The sequence below is a fragment of the Arachis ipaensis genome, chromosome B5, assembly GCF_059453495.1.
Source record: "Arachis ipaensis isolate K30076 ecotype BB chromosome B5, ASM5945349v1, whole genome shotgun sequence".
Classification (NCBI taxonomy): domain Eukaryota; kingdom Viridiplantae; phylum Streptophyta; class Magnoliopsida; order Fabales; family Fabaceae; genus Arachis; species Arachis ipaensis.
The window spans coordinates 3832438-3847634 of record NC_142440.1 but is presented as its reverse complement, the minus strand read 5'-3'; the positions used below and the strand labels follow the sequence as shown (position 1 = coordinate 3847634).

Genomic DNA, 15197 nt, shown 5'->3' with positions numbered 1-15197 from the left:
ATTAGATGTCAATTCTTTCCTGAAACTAGCTCCAATAACTGGGCTAGATAGGGCGTGAAAAGGATGAAGAAGATGGCTTCTATTCAAACTCTCTATCATTGTCTGTAAGAAGAGAGAGATGTTCGATATTGCTTCTCCTCTGTGCACTTTGATGGCTTTGCCGGTTGCTTTGCCGCTTGATGGTAGAGCGAATCAAGTTTGGAGGAAGAAGAGGAAATGGAGGAGGTGAGGGAAGAGATTAGGGTTTCGGGTTGGGGTGAAGAGCTGAGGGAAGAGATTAGCAAATCAAGCTCTCTTTCTCGGGGTGTTCATGGATCGGATTTGATATGCATATCCGCATTTATCCGAATTCGATTCGAAAATTGCGGATATGGAACTTATCTACAAGACTATCGGATTGGATCGGATCTGATCCGCACACTTATAGGATCGGATTGCGAATTTTATATAGGTATCCGCATATCCGCGGACCGCAAATCTGCAAAGATAAATAAATAAATAAGTAAATATTCTTCTTATATTTTATTTCAACTAATAATGATCATATATGTTGTGTTATTTTAATTTTATTATTTAAGAAAAATATGTTTAATATTATTTTCAGAGTAAAAATATTTAAAATGGTAGAAAGAAAAAATTTAATTAATATTTTTTAATAAAAATAAACTTTTAAAAATATTTTTGTGTTTTGCAATATATTCGATATCCGATCCGATTCGCATATCGAATTGGATCCAATCCGATCCGATGATTTTAATGTGGATCGGATCGAGATTTTGACCATATTCGATCCGATCCGATACGCGTTCACCCGACCCCTCCTCGCCGGAAACGCCATTGGAGCTCTCTACCACCAATCCACCATCATTAAAACTCTTCCGATTGCCAAATCAGTATTTTTCGTTCAATGTGACGTCATGCTTTTATGTTTGAGTATTTTTGTGAAATTTTAAAATTTTTCGAAAATTATTTTATCAATAAGAAAATTAGGTACCATTTTGTCAACGACAAAATCTTTCAGATACCAATTTGGCGCAAATTATTTTTTATATTAGAGTGAAAATGGTATTTTTTAGTATTATGAATTATAAGAGTGTTATTCTCAAATGTAAAACTTTTTTATTTAAAATGTGACAATCGAAACCTCCGATTTATGAATTTCTTTAAAAAAAAATCACAACAAATAAATCGGCCCATTGGATTTGATATTAAAAAAATTAAAAAAATCAACTTACAATATAATCGGACCTACCAATTACTTATTCGGAAATGGATCTTCTCCAGTTTTTTTAACACTTGACAAGATACCGTGTGATTTCTCATACCAAAATAAAAACACATGCACCACCAATAGAATTGAATTACACACATTCTCTTTCATAATAAAAATTTTGTGGAAACTCAAGTGCAGTCGACTTCACGTAAAGTTGATACCTGAGAGCCGTTAAATGATTTGACTGATTTGACTAAATTTTCATCTAACAGCTATCAGGTATTAACTTTACATAAAGTCGACTTCACCTGAGTTTTTACCTTTTATCCCCAATTTAGTATTTATCACTTAATTTTTTTATCCCAAAAAATATAAAAGGATAAATACAATAAGGTGAAAACTCTGTGAATTATTTTAATATGAAATTAATATTTAAAAACTGCTAAATAATTTGATAAATTTAATTAAATTATCGTCTAATAATTTTTAATTATCAACTTCATTCGAATACAACTGCAAGTGAGGCTTTACCATACAATAAAGCATGAAAATTGTAGGAAAACAAAAACGAAACAGTACGATGCTTGCGATTACTAAAATACCCTCATTAAGTTGATGTAGTTACAATTTTGACGCCGGATCCAAATCGTGAGTTCCTCGTATGAAGCAGAAGAAATAAAAAAAGAAATGTACAGACACCGTGAGAGGGCCATTTACGAACGGCATCGATTTATTATCTCCTTCTCATCCTCCGTTCACTGCGGCCTGAGATCCATTCTGCCACCGCCGATCTCACCTTCCCACGCCCAAGCGGACGGCGGTTCCCGCTTCCAAATCGGACAAGCGCCGTTCCTTCGGTAAGTTTCTCTTCCTCCTCGTTGATTCTGTATGCCGAGCTCCCTGTACCTCCTGCGCAATACAATCAATTATGCTTTCTCCCAATTCGCAATGTTACTGTGTTTTCTTTTTGAATTCGAATCTCATTGCGTGGCTCACAACTTTTTTCGACGAAGGAAATTGAATGAAACTAAACCTGAGATCGTTGTGTCCTCTATAACTTAGTTTCTGACATGCTCATCTGTTCTGGTCAAAAGCTATGTGAGACCTGTTCAATTATTTTGGGTTGTTACTTCCACTTGTATCGAGCATTTTAAATTTGTAGTTAAGCTTTTTCTTATGAACTGAAAGTTGTAATGTTCGACTTGGTATTTGAAGGTTTTACCATAACTTCTTTTTCTCTCGCTGTTATCCAATTTTGACATTATAAGGTCTAAGTCCCCAAGGATATTTATTATGAAACCTTGTCTATTTGAGAATTTCAATCTTAACTCATATTAAGCTAAAGTAGTAGGTTCATGCTTTCATGGATCTTGACTGTGTTCAATTGCAGCTCACTCTGGTAAAAGTTGCGACACAAGAAGTCAATGGCATCTGGTGAAGGTGACACTCTGGGAACTATGGAAAATTGTGTAGAAGATTCTTCAATACCAGAGTCGCAATTGTCTGATGAGCATCATCATCATCACAAACACGGTAGCAATGGAGATCTTCCGATGGAAAATGGTATATTCGACGGCGATCAAGGTCCAGCTGATAGTTATGATCAGCTTCTAGAAATGGTTGCTGACCTCAGATTTCAGAATGAATTCTTGAAGTCCCAGTTTGATGGATTTCGAAATGTAAACCATATACATAGTGACTCTAGTCTGCAGAAAGGAGTTGGTGGTCCAGAAGGTGAGGAATCTGACATTGTGAAAGAGCTTCAGAAAAGGATACAAGCACTAGATAAAGAACTTCTGGTAGAAAAACAAACAAGACTTGCATCTGAAGAGGCTTTGAAGCACCTTCAAACGGTATACTCAGAGGCAGAAGCAAAGGCCAGGGAGCTGTCTGAAAAGCTCGCAGAAGGTCTGGTTCCACTTTTGTGTTTGTATGAAACAGTGAAAGCCATTCATAAAAATAATGACCTGCATTGAATGTTATGTTACTGCTCACTGTTCATGAATAATAGAATTGACATCACTATAAAATGCTATCTCTTTCTTAGAATGAATGCATTTTATTACCTCCCCCCCCCCCCCCCCCCCTTTTTTTTTTTAATTTAATTTGATTTATTCTTTTTTCTAGCTCAAACAAAGCTGGAGCAAGAAATAAAAGATCGTGAAGAGAAGTACTCTGAACTCGACTCAAAGTTTAACAGGCTTCATAAACGAGCAAAGCAGCGTATTCAAGATGTTCAAAAGGTGAGCAATACTGCAATCGCTATATTCTTCTGTGGCATGTTAATAGTTAATCTAATAAAACTGAAGTGTAACCATGTTAATAGTTAATCTAAATGGCATTACTCCTTTGCTTGCTGTCTTTTATGATTGAAATTTTTAATGCAGGTAGATGGTCTGGTTTTTAATTAAGAACCTTAGGCCCCTTAAAATCTTGTACATTAGCACAAAACAAGTTGGGAAATTCTGATTTAGAGATTCAACAAAGCAACCTTTTTTTGGGCAGAAAAAGAATGTTTTCTTGGTTTTGGAAGTTGGAAAGAGGCAAAATCTTTGTGGCACTGTGCAGTATATACAACTATTTGGAGTTTTTTGTTGGCACCTTCAATGACAAATTTTTTGACAAACATGTTTTATGGGATAGTTTTACAACTTTACATGTTTGGCTTTTATTTGGTGCAAAGCCCATGATCTTTATAGAGGATTTCCTCTCTCAAACATGTTGAAGGATTGGAAAACTATGGGTTATATCTTATCCCTTATCTAGTATTATTCTTCCCTTTGTCTAAATGAATTTCTTCATTTATAATTTTTTTTCTAAAAAACGAAAAAAAGGAAAGCTTTATAGAAGAGACAAGCTTCAAGAAAACATCCTAGACAACCTAGTCACTTACAGCAGTTTGCTTGATTATTTTAAAAATATTAAATAGAAAGTTTATTCAGTTTGTTGTTGGGATTTTCATTCTTAGGAAAAAGATGATCTTGAGGCTCGATTCAATGAAGTGATTGAGACTGCTGAGAAAGCAACATCCCAACGGTCAGCATTACAACAAGAGCTAGAACGCACGAGGAAGCAAGCAAATGATGCATTGAAAGGAATGGATGCTGATAGGCAACATCTAAGAGGTGAAAACAACAGGTAAAACCTCAAATTTTTCCTACCATCATGATTGGAGATGGTTAGCTGAGTACATTCATATAATCATATTCATTAGATAGAAACTTGTGTACCTTTTTATATTGTTAGTGTTAGATATATTACTTGTTTTGTGGTGTTTTTTTTTTTTTTTTTGTGTGTGTGTGGGGGGGGGGGGGGGGGGGAAGCATTTACCTATTTCAGATGCTGGTGGGTTATGAGCGAAGGGTAGAGTGAGTAGTGGGTCAGGAGAGGGTGGTGATGGCTTGTGGAGGCAGTATAGATATCGACAGCATGTGGAAGCAATGGTGGAGGTGGGAGTGGGTATTGCCTGTAGGTGTGGGGATACAGTAGGAGAGAAAAGGAAGTGCAATGAGGAAAAGGCTGAGGAGAGGGAAAGAAGTGATGGTGGCGATGGGGTGTGGAGGCAGTGGCGGTGGGTCCAATGATGGTGGTGGGGGGTGGTAGTGGAGGTGATGTGGTGGCTTGATGTGGTGATGATGATGATAATGTTGGTGTGGCTTGGTGGGGAGAGAAGAAAATGATGATGATGATAATTTAGGGTTAAAATTGGAAAATATTATCAATATAGGTAGAATTGAAATTTATTTCAAACATCAAGGAAAAGATTGAATCAAATTAAACATTAGAGGTAGTTTTGAAACTTTTCAAAAAACTTAAGAGACAAAAAATATACTTTACATTAAAAGAAATAAAGGAGAATTCAGAGTACCTCATGCCTTTTATAATTAATAGTTTAAAAATCTGTTGGCCAGACTTCGAGATACTATTGAGGATTTACGGCGTTCTTTACAACCTAAAGAGAGTGCTATTGAATCATTGCAACAATCTCTTGCAGAAAAAGAACAGGTGCAAATGATCTACCTTTTTTAGTTGAGAAAGTGCTTATTGATTTAGACATCCTGTATGTTTATTCAGTTTCTGAGGTTCACACTTCAAACTGTTTTGTTTATTCTGCCTATAACTAATGTATTATTCTCCTTGTGGATGTTGTATGTATAACTAAATGCATTGTTTATAAACCAAATAGGTAATGCCTTGCATCTGGATAGTTAATGGCATCAGCAATTTTCTTACTATATCAAGCTTATTTATATAGCCTCTTCTCAACAATAAAATTGTATTTATTGTTTAGGCCAGAATACTATTTGATATCTCTAGCCCTTCCTTAAATGGATGTTGTCGACTAAGTTGAGTTGTAATAGAGTTTGAGAATTCAGAGAAGAGAAAGTGTGTTGTGTGCGTGTGTGTGAGAGAGAGTGAGAGAGCAGAGAGAAAAAAACAGAATTGCAGAAATCAGAATCTGTTCATATTAGAGTACTGAACCAGTACTTATATACATAAGTGAGGAGAGTAAGGAGAGTGTTACTGTTCAGCACACTAGATGAAGCGGGTAGAATGGTCTTTACATTTTAGGGGCTGTTAGGGGGGAATCTATGCTAGCTGGCAATTCCTATAACTGCTCTAACAGCTTCTAGACTCTTCTAGATTCTTTACTCAGCTCACTCTATTAAGTTAGATCCTCTTATGAGACTTAGGCTTTTAATGTTTCATGCAAAACTTGAAGTACCGTTTTTTTTCCCCCTTCTTTCTTCAGTATTATTATTGTTATTGTTGTTGTGGTTCTTGTTGTTATTGTTGTTGTTATTTTATCAAAAAAGAATGTGACTTTCATAAATATTTTTGGCATTATTTTGTAATATTTCAAATTCTTGTGCTCTATAGTTTTTACTTTTCTTTACAATAATAACTGTTTCATGAAACTTATGTCTGTAATTTTGATAGCAAATCAACCAATAATCGTTTATATATATTTCTGTTCTTTGCATATCTCAAATTAATGTTTGACAACTCAGATGTTAGAAGATATGAGAGGTTTGCTTCAGGCTGCTGATGAAAAAAAACAAGCTGCACTCGCGGAGCTCTCAGCTAAACACCAAAAGGTACAAGCATTGGTTTGTTTTCTTACCTTTTTAGGAGGATATCATATCTTCTTCCCTCATCCATTTTCTCCCTAATTAGATTACTTATTCAATTAAAAGAAGGTATTCTATATTGCGTATTTTGGATCTAGTTGTGCTTTGTAATTAAATCCATCTGTTTACTGCAGAATATAGAAAGTTTGGAGGCTCAACTTAATGATGCATTGTCCGATAGAAGCAAGGCAACTGAATCCATTTCTTCACTGCAGGTGAGTTTTATAGTCATGAATATTTTTTTATAATGATTTAAGGAGTGGAAGATGCTGCTGATGTGAAAATAATATTCCATTTTCTTGGGAGATGGGGGCTTGAACTTTGAAGTGCATTGATTCCTAGATCTGAAGGATTATTTAAGAATAGCTGTCTTTTTGGTTTCATGCTTTGGTTCTTTATGAATAAGAAATTTTATGTAGAGGCCTGTGAAGGTTACATAAGTGACCATGTTTGGGTGGACTTGGGCTCAAAAGCTACAACCGATAATTAAATTTCAACATGGTTTTGGTTTTTATTCTCAAGTGGTTACTAGGCCTGTAATATATCTGCTTTAGAGATATCAGCAGAATGCGCTGAGTACTTGACGCCGCCAGGAAATTCACATTCTTTCTCTATATTGCATATCTTCCAATTTAATTCGCTCTAATTTGTTCTTAATAATTTGATGAGGTTAGTTAAAATATGGCAGTTTCCTTCCAATGACCTCACCCATCTCAATCCACTAATATGTAATATCCAGGTTCTAGTTGCAGAAAAAGAATCTAAAATTGCAGAGATGGAGGCAGCCTCATCTGGGGAGGCAGCACGACTTAGAGCATCTCTGGAAAGTATGAAGGGGGAGCTTTCTCACCTAAAACAAGAGCATGTATGATTCTGAATTTCTAAAATTGCTAAGAATGCTCTTCATCTTTTCCCATGCTTTATCTTATTGCGGTCACTGTCAGTATTTTTTTCCCACCTCTCTATGTAGATTACCCTGTCCCCAAGGGAGAAGGGATTGATTGATGTTTGCATAGGCGATGAAAAGAGTGTTTAAAGTGAAATTAAGTCTTGAAAGCTTTAGAAATGTGGTAGTCTTTTTGTTATTTCGTATAACTGGATATCATTCCTTTAATCTCAAGCTTGGTGTGTTCAGGAGAAAGCAAGAGCAAGCTGGGAGACTGCATCTCAGGCGCTCAAAATGAAACTTGAAACCGCTGAGAGCAACTGCATACGCGCAGAAGTTGAAGTAGCAAAAATAAGAAGTAAATTATTTATACTTCTGAAAGCTTTCTTGCATTCATTTTAAAATGTATATTTATGTCTTGACAATTGCCAGGTCAGCTGGAATCGGAGGTCGCTGCTCAGACCAGGATTCTCAGTATGAGAGATGCTGAACTTTTGGCTGCCAAGGAAGAGGTTCTAATTTATCTTCCCTTGCTAGTTAGCTGGTAGAAATTGAATAAAGTGATTAAACTGTTTAGATGTAGCGTGTCTCTTGTATGCCATAAGTTTTTCTGTATCTCTTGATATGGGCATGAATTAAGAAATTGTTGATGACATTTGCTGTCCAAAAGAACTTATTTTAATAACATTACTGGTTCCGCATCAAGGTGCTTCCTCTTTGAATTTAGCATGTGTGCTATGGTATGTGATTCATCTAATGTCAAATGATACGCCTGGTATGGGAGTGAACTTTTTTATGTGATATTCTTCTTTAATATTCTCCAAAAGATTGTAAAATGGTCATTGCTTCAGTAAATCTGATGTTTCTAACTCAAATTCATGACAAAAAATCCTTTTATTGAAAACTGTGCTTGGAAGCATGGGTTGTTATGTTTTTTCTTTCCTGATCTTTGAACAATTAAAAGTGTGGATTAGTACCTTTGCAAAATAACATATCTGGAGATTAGTCCCATTTCAGTTACAAAACTGCTTATCTGCTGACTGTGCTCTATAACACGGGGTTTGTGCCTCTTCAGATAAGCAGTCTTGAGAGGGAATTTTCTTCATACAAAGTTCGAGCACATGCACTTCTTCAAAAGAAGGATGCAGAACTGGCTGCAGCTAAAGACTCTGAACAACTCAAAGCTCTTGAGGAAGCCCTAAAGGTACATTCATATCATTATTCTATGAATAAGATGTAGATATATTAGTCAGTAATCAAATCACATTGTTAATTTTCTACAGGAGGCTGAAAATGAAGTATTATCGGTAACAGAAGAAAAGGATAAAGTTATTCAAGATCTTCAGTCTGCTATGGCAAATCATGAGAGAGAGCTTGTAGAAAGGTGCTATTGTGATTGTCAACTCTTAATGAGCTTGTTTATCTGATACCTCAATTCGAATACATACAAACAACTAAAATATAGTTGGAAGCAAAAGATGAATAACAATTATCTGGAGTGACAAATCTTGCTTTAACTCCATGATTTGTGCTATGATTTGTCTATAACTAGTGGATAGACTATTTTTCGCTGTTTAATTTAGAGCAGTCTCAACAACTTATTTATAAATTTCAGAGAGACAGCCCTTGAAAATGCCAAGCAACTAATAAGGAGCTTAGAAACAAAGCTTGACTCAGCTAATGCTCAGCACCTTAAGGAGAAAGAAGAATGGGGACTAAGCCTTAAAAATGTAGAAGAAACGTGGCGAAGTAACAAACCTTGGCTGCCTGATTAAATTGTAGCTTATACTTGTATGAATTTGATTTTAGAAGGTTTAACCTCAACTTAACTTTGCAGTCAAATGTGACTCAATGAAGGCTGAAAACGAAGCAACTGCTGCACAAGATATGCAAAAGGAGTTGCAAGAGCTCAAACTGCAATATAAAAAATTGAAGGTGATATTAAAGTTCTTAAACATGTGCCTGATGGACTTTAGTTCCTCTGATTGTTTTTTCCCCTTCTTTGTTTTTCCCCTTCATAGGATGAACATGCTTCTTTTCATGATATTGCTGATAAAATGATTGAGGAGAAGGATAATGAAATATCTAGACTTTCAGATGATAACAGGAATCTTCGTCAATCTCTTCAATCAAGACCACAGGTTTTTGTTTTTATGTTTTTTTTTTTTCCTTTCCTGCTTTTAGTAAATCATATGATTATTGAGACATAGATCTGGTACTTAACATTCATGTGATCTTGCATATTTATTCTACTGGTCTGATAATGGTGTGCTATAATCTCAGGTTGACCACAGTGACAATGATAATTATAGCACAGGTATTAATTCATTTATATCCTGGCAGAAATTGTTCTGCTTGCTGAACGTTTTAAGTATATTTTCGTTGTTTCAAATATCTGGTGATTTTCTAGTATAACATTTTCTGGATTTAAATATTATTTCAACTGTTCTGGACAGCCTCGCATAAAGTGGATTCAATGAATTTAAGTCCCTCTGCTGCAGAACAGCAAATTCTGGTATGTCTTTATTCCTAATTTATGGTGTAATTCCATTCCCGCTTTTAATTTATCACCAATGTATATTGTAAAGAGTATCTGCGTTGAAAGTTTTGTACATTGCAACCTGTTTTATTGCCTTGATAATTGGATCCTCGATCCTATTCTACTGTCAGCTCCTAGCTAGACAACAAGCTCAAAGAGAAGAAGAACTAGCACGATCACAGCGCCATATCTTAGCTCTTCAAGTATGTCTTGTCTTGATCTATCACCTCTTCTCCAATTCCATCCCCATATTCTGTATAATGCATAACATTGCTGTCAATTCAGGAAGAAATTGAGGAGCTTGAACGAGAGAATCGTCTCCACAGCCAACAGGTATATGATTGCTTGCATTTCTTGGGATTTTAATTGTATTTGCATATGATATAGACGAGATTTAATTTCTCTATAAGGACAATGATATCATCTGTAATTACAGTCGTAGTTTCCCTTATGTGTTTCCAATATTATGATTTTAGGAAGCAATACTAAAGGCTGAGCTTCGTGACATGGAAAGATCAAAGAAAAGGGAAGGTGTAGATATGACATATTTGAAAAATGTTATCTTAAAGCTTCTTGAGACAGGTATAAACTTCAAAGGAAGCAGATAGTCTTTTATTTTTCTATTTCTAGTGAAAAGCATGTATTTAATATGATAATGAAAATTGTGTGACCAGGTGAAGTGGAGGTATTGCTACCAGTTATTGGGATGCTTCTCCAGTTTAGTCCACAAGAGGTAATATTATCTTATTTCAGGGAGAAGAAATGAGGTTGTGCAAAGTAAAGTAATTTCTCTCTTGATAATACTGTATTAATTATGTCATTCATTTTTGCCTATTGCATCTCCTTAGTTAAATTTAAGGGTTCTTATAAATACTTTGAAGTACTGTTAACAATTTAACATGCAGAAATAACATGTGTAAGACTTTGGATGTGCCTCTGATAAAATGTTCTATAAGCATGTCTCTGGAAGAACATTTGTTGTTTTTACATTGTCCATTTTTCTTTCCATAATTGCCAAACAAAATGAAAGTAAATTAATTTAAAACCAACACTTCATTTATGTATATGAATTTAACGAAGATGTTTCTCTGCTATTCAATTGCAAGCACAGATGCAGAAGTGCCAACAGGCATATCAAAACTCAGCAGATGCATCGCCAAATCCTGCGAATGATGCCTCAGGATCTGGCCTCTCTCTTTTCTCAAGATTCTCATTTACATAATGATGTAAATAGGAGCACCGGAGAATTCTCTTGTTGCTGTGAGACCATATGCTTCTGCCAAAACAGCTCCAGAAGTATTGTTTGTGTACTCACTTTTACTGGGAAACCAGGTTTGTATCTGTAAATTAGATATATCTTTCATTGATTACATTGTTCAATGGAAGTGTTCCGAAGCTGTAAAGAAACACCAAAGGGTTATACCATACAACAAATATTATAACACGGAGGGAGGGAGAAAACTCGAGAGATATTCAGTTTGATTATCTGGCTGGGGAACAAACAATAGAATAGTTCATTTTTTACCCTTGATTATATTGAGCTGAAAGGTATTGCTAGAGGGAACTGTATCATATGTCTTCATTCTGAATTATGAAATTTGAATTTGACAATGCTAGAGGAGTGAGAATTCCCTTTTTGAGTTCACATTTTTGTAAGTCATGATGATATCTAAAGGAAATTTTAGTGTTCGAGTTTTCATGAATATTTTCTATTTCCTTGGCGCACAAAAAATGTTTTTGCTGCATTAACATTATTATGGTTAACTAGGAGCGAGCTGAGTTGCAATGGGAGAGTTTGATTCCGCAAGTTCGCAAATTGCTTTTTGGTTGACTATATAAGATAGGAAAGTTTTTTAAATGTATCTGGAACACCGGTATTTCAGTAATTTTAACAGTTGATTTTAATTAATATATATTATATATATTTTTTATAATTAAGATCAACGGTTAAAATTATTAAAACATTAGTGTATTGATACACTTGAAATTCCTCCTATAAGATATAAGCATCTTATTTCTCTTGCAACGTAAAAATTTTCGAGAAAGCGTTTAATGATTAAAATGAAACCCTTTATTTTGGAGGGGGTAATAAAATGCCTCGAGTAAAACCGTATTGCTATCCAATGCTATTCAGATTTTCCGGCCTATTTAAGGTTTCTGATATTTCTTTTAGATAATTTCAATAAACAATTTGTAATTGTAAAATCTTAATTGTGCCCTTAGCAAAATTTCAATATTCATCACTACTCTTCCTTTTATAATCCACAATAAATTTAACTTGTGGTTGTGGCTGCGGTTTTGTCTCCTCCCCCAGCTTTTTTTTATTTGAAGTAAAAGTGTTACCTTTATTCAAAGTGTTGCTAAACAAATAAGTTACACTTTTTAAACAAGGATCATCATGAGAAGATGTTTTTGGCATCATAGGAGTAGTTGCCTTTTTTTATAACCATGTTTGGGTTATCAATTTGCTCTGGCCTTGCCAACTGCTGATTGCAGCAGTCAGCATGGTATGAAGAGCCGCAAAGTACGGAATCAGAGTCCTAGAATTAGGATGGACAATGGCAAAAATAATTACAGGAAAGTACACAAAACAGGAACACGAAATTGAACCGATGATCTGATAGATTCGATGCACAAATTCAGAAATGTCGTGTCTACTCATTATGCTAACGTAGCAATGCCAGGTTTCGTTGAGTAGTAAAGCTTGTTCTTGCTAATAGAGTTTGGATGCCAAATACGAAGACAAATAATAGATAAGACATACCTAATGGAAATCAATATATAGCACAGTAATTCAACATGTTTTATCATCCTCATTCAATTTATTGAGAATATATTTCATCTAACATCCAATAAAATATCACATGGGACTCAACCCAAACAAGCATAAGTTGGAACCTAAGCTATACTTAACTTTGTAGCCGACAATAATAGCAAAGTGCAATGAAAGCACTTCCCTGCCGACCCAAATTTCAAAATCAAACATATCACTAAAAAACATAAGAAGTAGACATATCTAACTAATAGCCAAAGCAAAATCAGCCAAAAACCTTGAACCATAGGTGATACTTTATGGAGTGTAGTAGCAAAAAAGACAAAAGCATGGGGAATAAAAGTGTATTCCTTTCCTTGTTCCTTTTGAAGCTTCTAAGCATGCCTTGCTTGGAAATCCTTCATGAAAGCCACCAACTTCTCAACACCAGCCAAAGGCATAGCATTGTAAATCGAAGCCCTCATTCCTCCAACTGACCTATGGCCTTTGAGCTGCACCATCTTCTCCTTAGCAGCTTCCTTAATGAACTCAACCTCCAACTCAGCCTTCTCCAAAGTGAAAGGCACATTCATCAATGACCTTACAGACTTGTCAACAGGGCACCTAAAGAACCCTTTGCTGTCATCAATTGCATTGTACAAAATCTCAGCCTTCTTCTTGTTCTTCTTCTCAACCTCCTTCAACCCACCTTGCTCCACAAGATCCTCAAACACCAAACCACACATGTAGATTCCATAGCATGGAGGCGTGTTATACAGTGAATTGTTCTCATCATGGATCTTGTAGTCCAGCATCACAGGTGTCAAACCCTGAGCATTTCCAATCAGATCTTTCCTTATGATCACAATGGTGACCCCGGAGGGACCCACATTCTTCTGTGCACCGGCATAGATCAAACCAAACCTAGACACATCCACAGGCTTGGAGCAAAAATTTGAGGACATATCAGCAACAAGAACACCGTTTTGGGGTGTAGGGTAATCCTTGAACTCCACACCATGAATTGTTTCATTGCCGCAAATATGCAAATACCTGGCTTCCGTGGATTGATTCAAACCAGAAAAAGATGGAATCTTTGTGTATTTTTCGGATTTCCCAGACCAGATCACCTTCGGTTTGCAGTATTTCTGTGCCTCCTTGAATGCTTTGTCAGACCAAGAACCGGTGACGATGTAATCAACGGTGTCTTGTGGGGTGCAGAGGTTTAAGGGGATGGCGGCGAATTGGGTGGTGGCGCCCCCTTGGAGGAAGAGGACGGAATATTCCGACGGAATATTGAGGAGGGTTCGCAGATCTGACTCTGCTTTTTGGATTATTGAGAGGAATTCTTTTCCTCTGTGGCTCATCTCCATGACGCTCATTCCAGAGCCGCGCCAGTTGTAGAGCTCCGATTGGGCCTTCAGGAGGACATTCTCAGGGAGGGTGGCGGGGCCGGCGGCGAAGTTGAAGACCCGATCTTGGGACTGGGTGGAGGCTTGTGGTGGCGCTTGGGTTCGGGTGGTGGCGGTGCATTTGATGGAGATAGGTTTGAAGGTGGTGGTGGCGGTGCGTGTGGTGGTTATTGGGAAATGGTTGGTGGTGTTGGTGAGGTTGGTGGCGTTGTGGAGGAAGATAGTGTGGTTTGAAGTTGCCATTGACATCGACATGGTTACGGTTATTGTGAAAAAACCAGAAGGCAGAGAAAAGCAGAGAAACAGAGACAGAAACAGAGACCAAGAAAAAGAAGAGAGAGAACTTTTTGCAGAGTTTGGTGCTTTTTTTTTTTTAATCAATGGCTTATTATGGAGAGTTTGGTGACTGGTTTTGGTGTCAGGGCAAAGATCTGAATCTGAAGTAGGGATGATTTATACTCGGTCATGCATACATTATAATTATTATTATTATTAATTACATACAACATTAATGTCAAGTTTGCATTTCATGGTTAGACTCTTTTCTTAAATTAAAAAAAAAAATCATAGAGATGTTTGGTTTTGTTATTTTTATTTTATTTTTCCCTTTCTCACAAAAAGTTTGGTATTTTAAACTTTAATATTATTTTATAAAGAAATAGTAATGGAATAACTTAATACAGATATTTATTTCCTAAAAGGATACCATTACAATGATGTTGTTCACTACTTTTGGTGAATTAATATAAAAAAAAAAAAGTGTTTTTTCGAAATTACGTTGGGAAATATATGTATGATTCCGTTGGCATCAAATCAAGTATAAGTTATACAAACTTACACCCATGAAAATATTTTATACATTTTATATTATCTTAATAATTAAATATATCAATTTTAAGAAGTTTTAAATACTAATGAATATATAATTTATATTTTTTTTAAAAATTTCAAAATAAAATACGATTTATAATTAAAAAAAATCCTGGTTAAATATCGTTTATTCCGGTGTACTTGTGTATTTTTTGACACGATGATAATAGTTGTCATTATTAAATATGACTTATTTTTTAAATTTATAATTAAAAAATATTTGAAGAAATCATGTTTTGTTGTCTGTTTATTTTTTTGTACTCCTATATACTATTTGTAGATCTATATATTATTTGGAGATGATGATAATGAATTAAAATGGATTAAAAACGTGGAATTCAAAAAAGTTCAAGGAAGTTTGCAAGGAGTAAAGCAAACTCTATAATTTTTATA

At 35.5% G+C, this 15197-nt stretch overlaps 2 protein-coding genes across 2 annotated transcripts; one reads left to right on the top strand and one right to left on the bottom strand.

Moving 5' to 3' along the window:
• The first annotated feature begins 1836 nt into the window (after positions 1-1836).
• Positions 1837-11473, top strand: ATGRIP (Golgi-localized GRIP domain-containing protein). Its single transcript, XM_016345905.3, has 22 exons — positions 1837-2070; positions 2604-3121; positions 3341-3456; positions 4182-4351; positions 5125-5218; positions 6226-6312; positions 6480-6560; positions 7085-7210; positions 7481-7589; positions 7664-7743; positions 8307-8435; positions 8515-8615; positions 8847-8980; positions 9069-9166; positions 9253-9372; positions 9515-9548; positions 9688-9746; positions 9902-9973; positions 10056-10103; positions 10247-10352; positions 10445-10503; positions 10882-11473. Exons 2-22 carry the CDS (start codon positions 2638-2640, stop codon positions 10990-10992), a joined length of 2418 nt encoding a protein of 805 aa, XP_016201391.1. The 5' UTR covers positions 1837-2070; positions 2604-2637; the 3' UTR covers positions 10993-11473.
• Positions 11474-12552: 1079 nt separating this feature from the next.
• On the bottom strand, positions 12553-14450 carry LOC107642515 (phosphoserine aminotransferase 2, chloroplastic). Its single transcript, XM_016345904.3, has one exon. It carries the CDS (start codon positions 14187-14189, stop codon positions 12918-12920), a length of 1272 nt encoding a protein of 423 aa, XP_016201390.1. The 5' UTR covers positions 14190-14450; the 3' UTR covers positions 12553-12917.
• Positions 14451-15197: the final 747 nt, after the last annotated feature.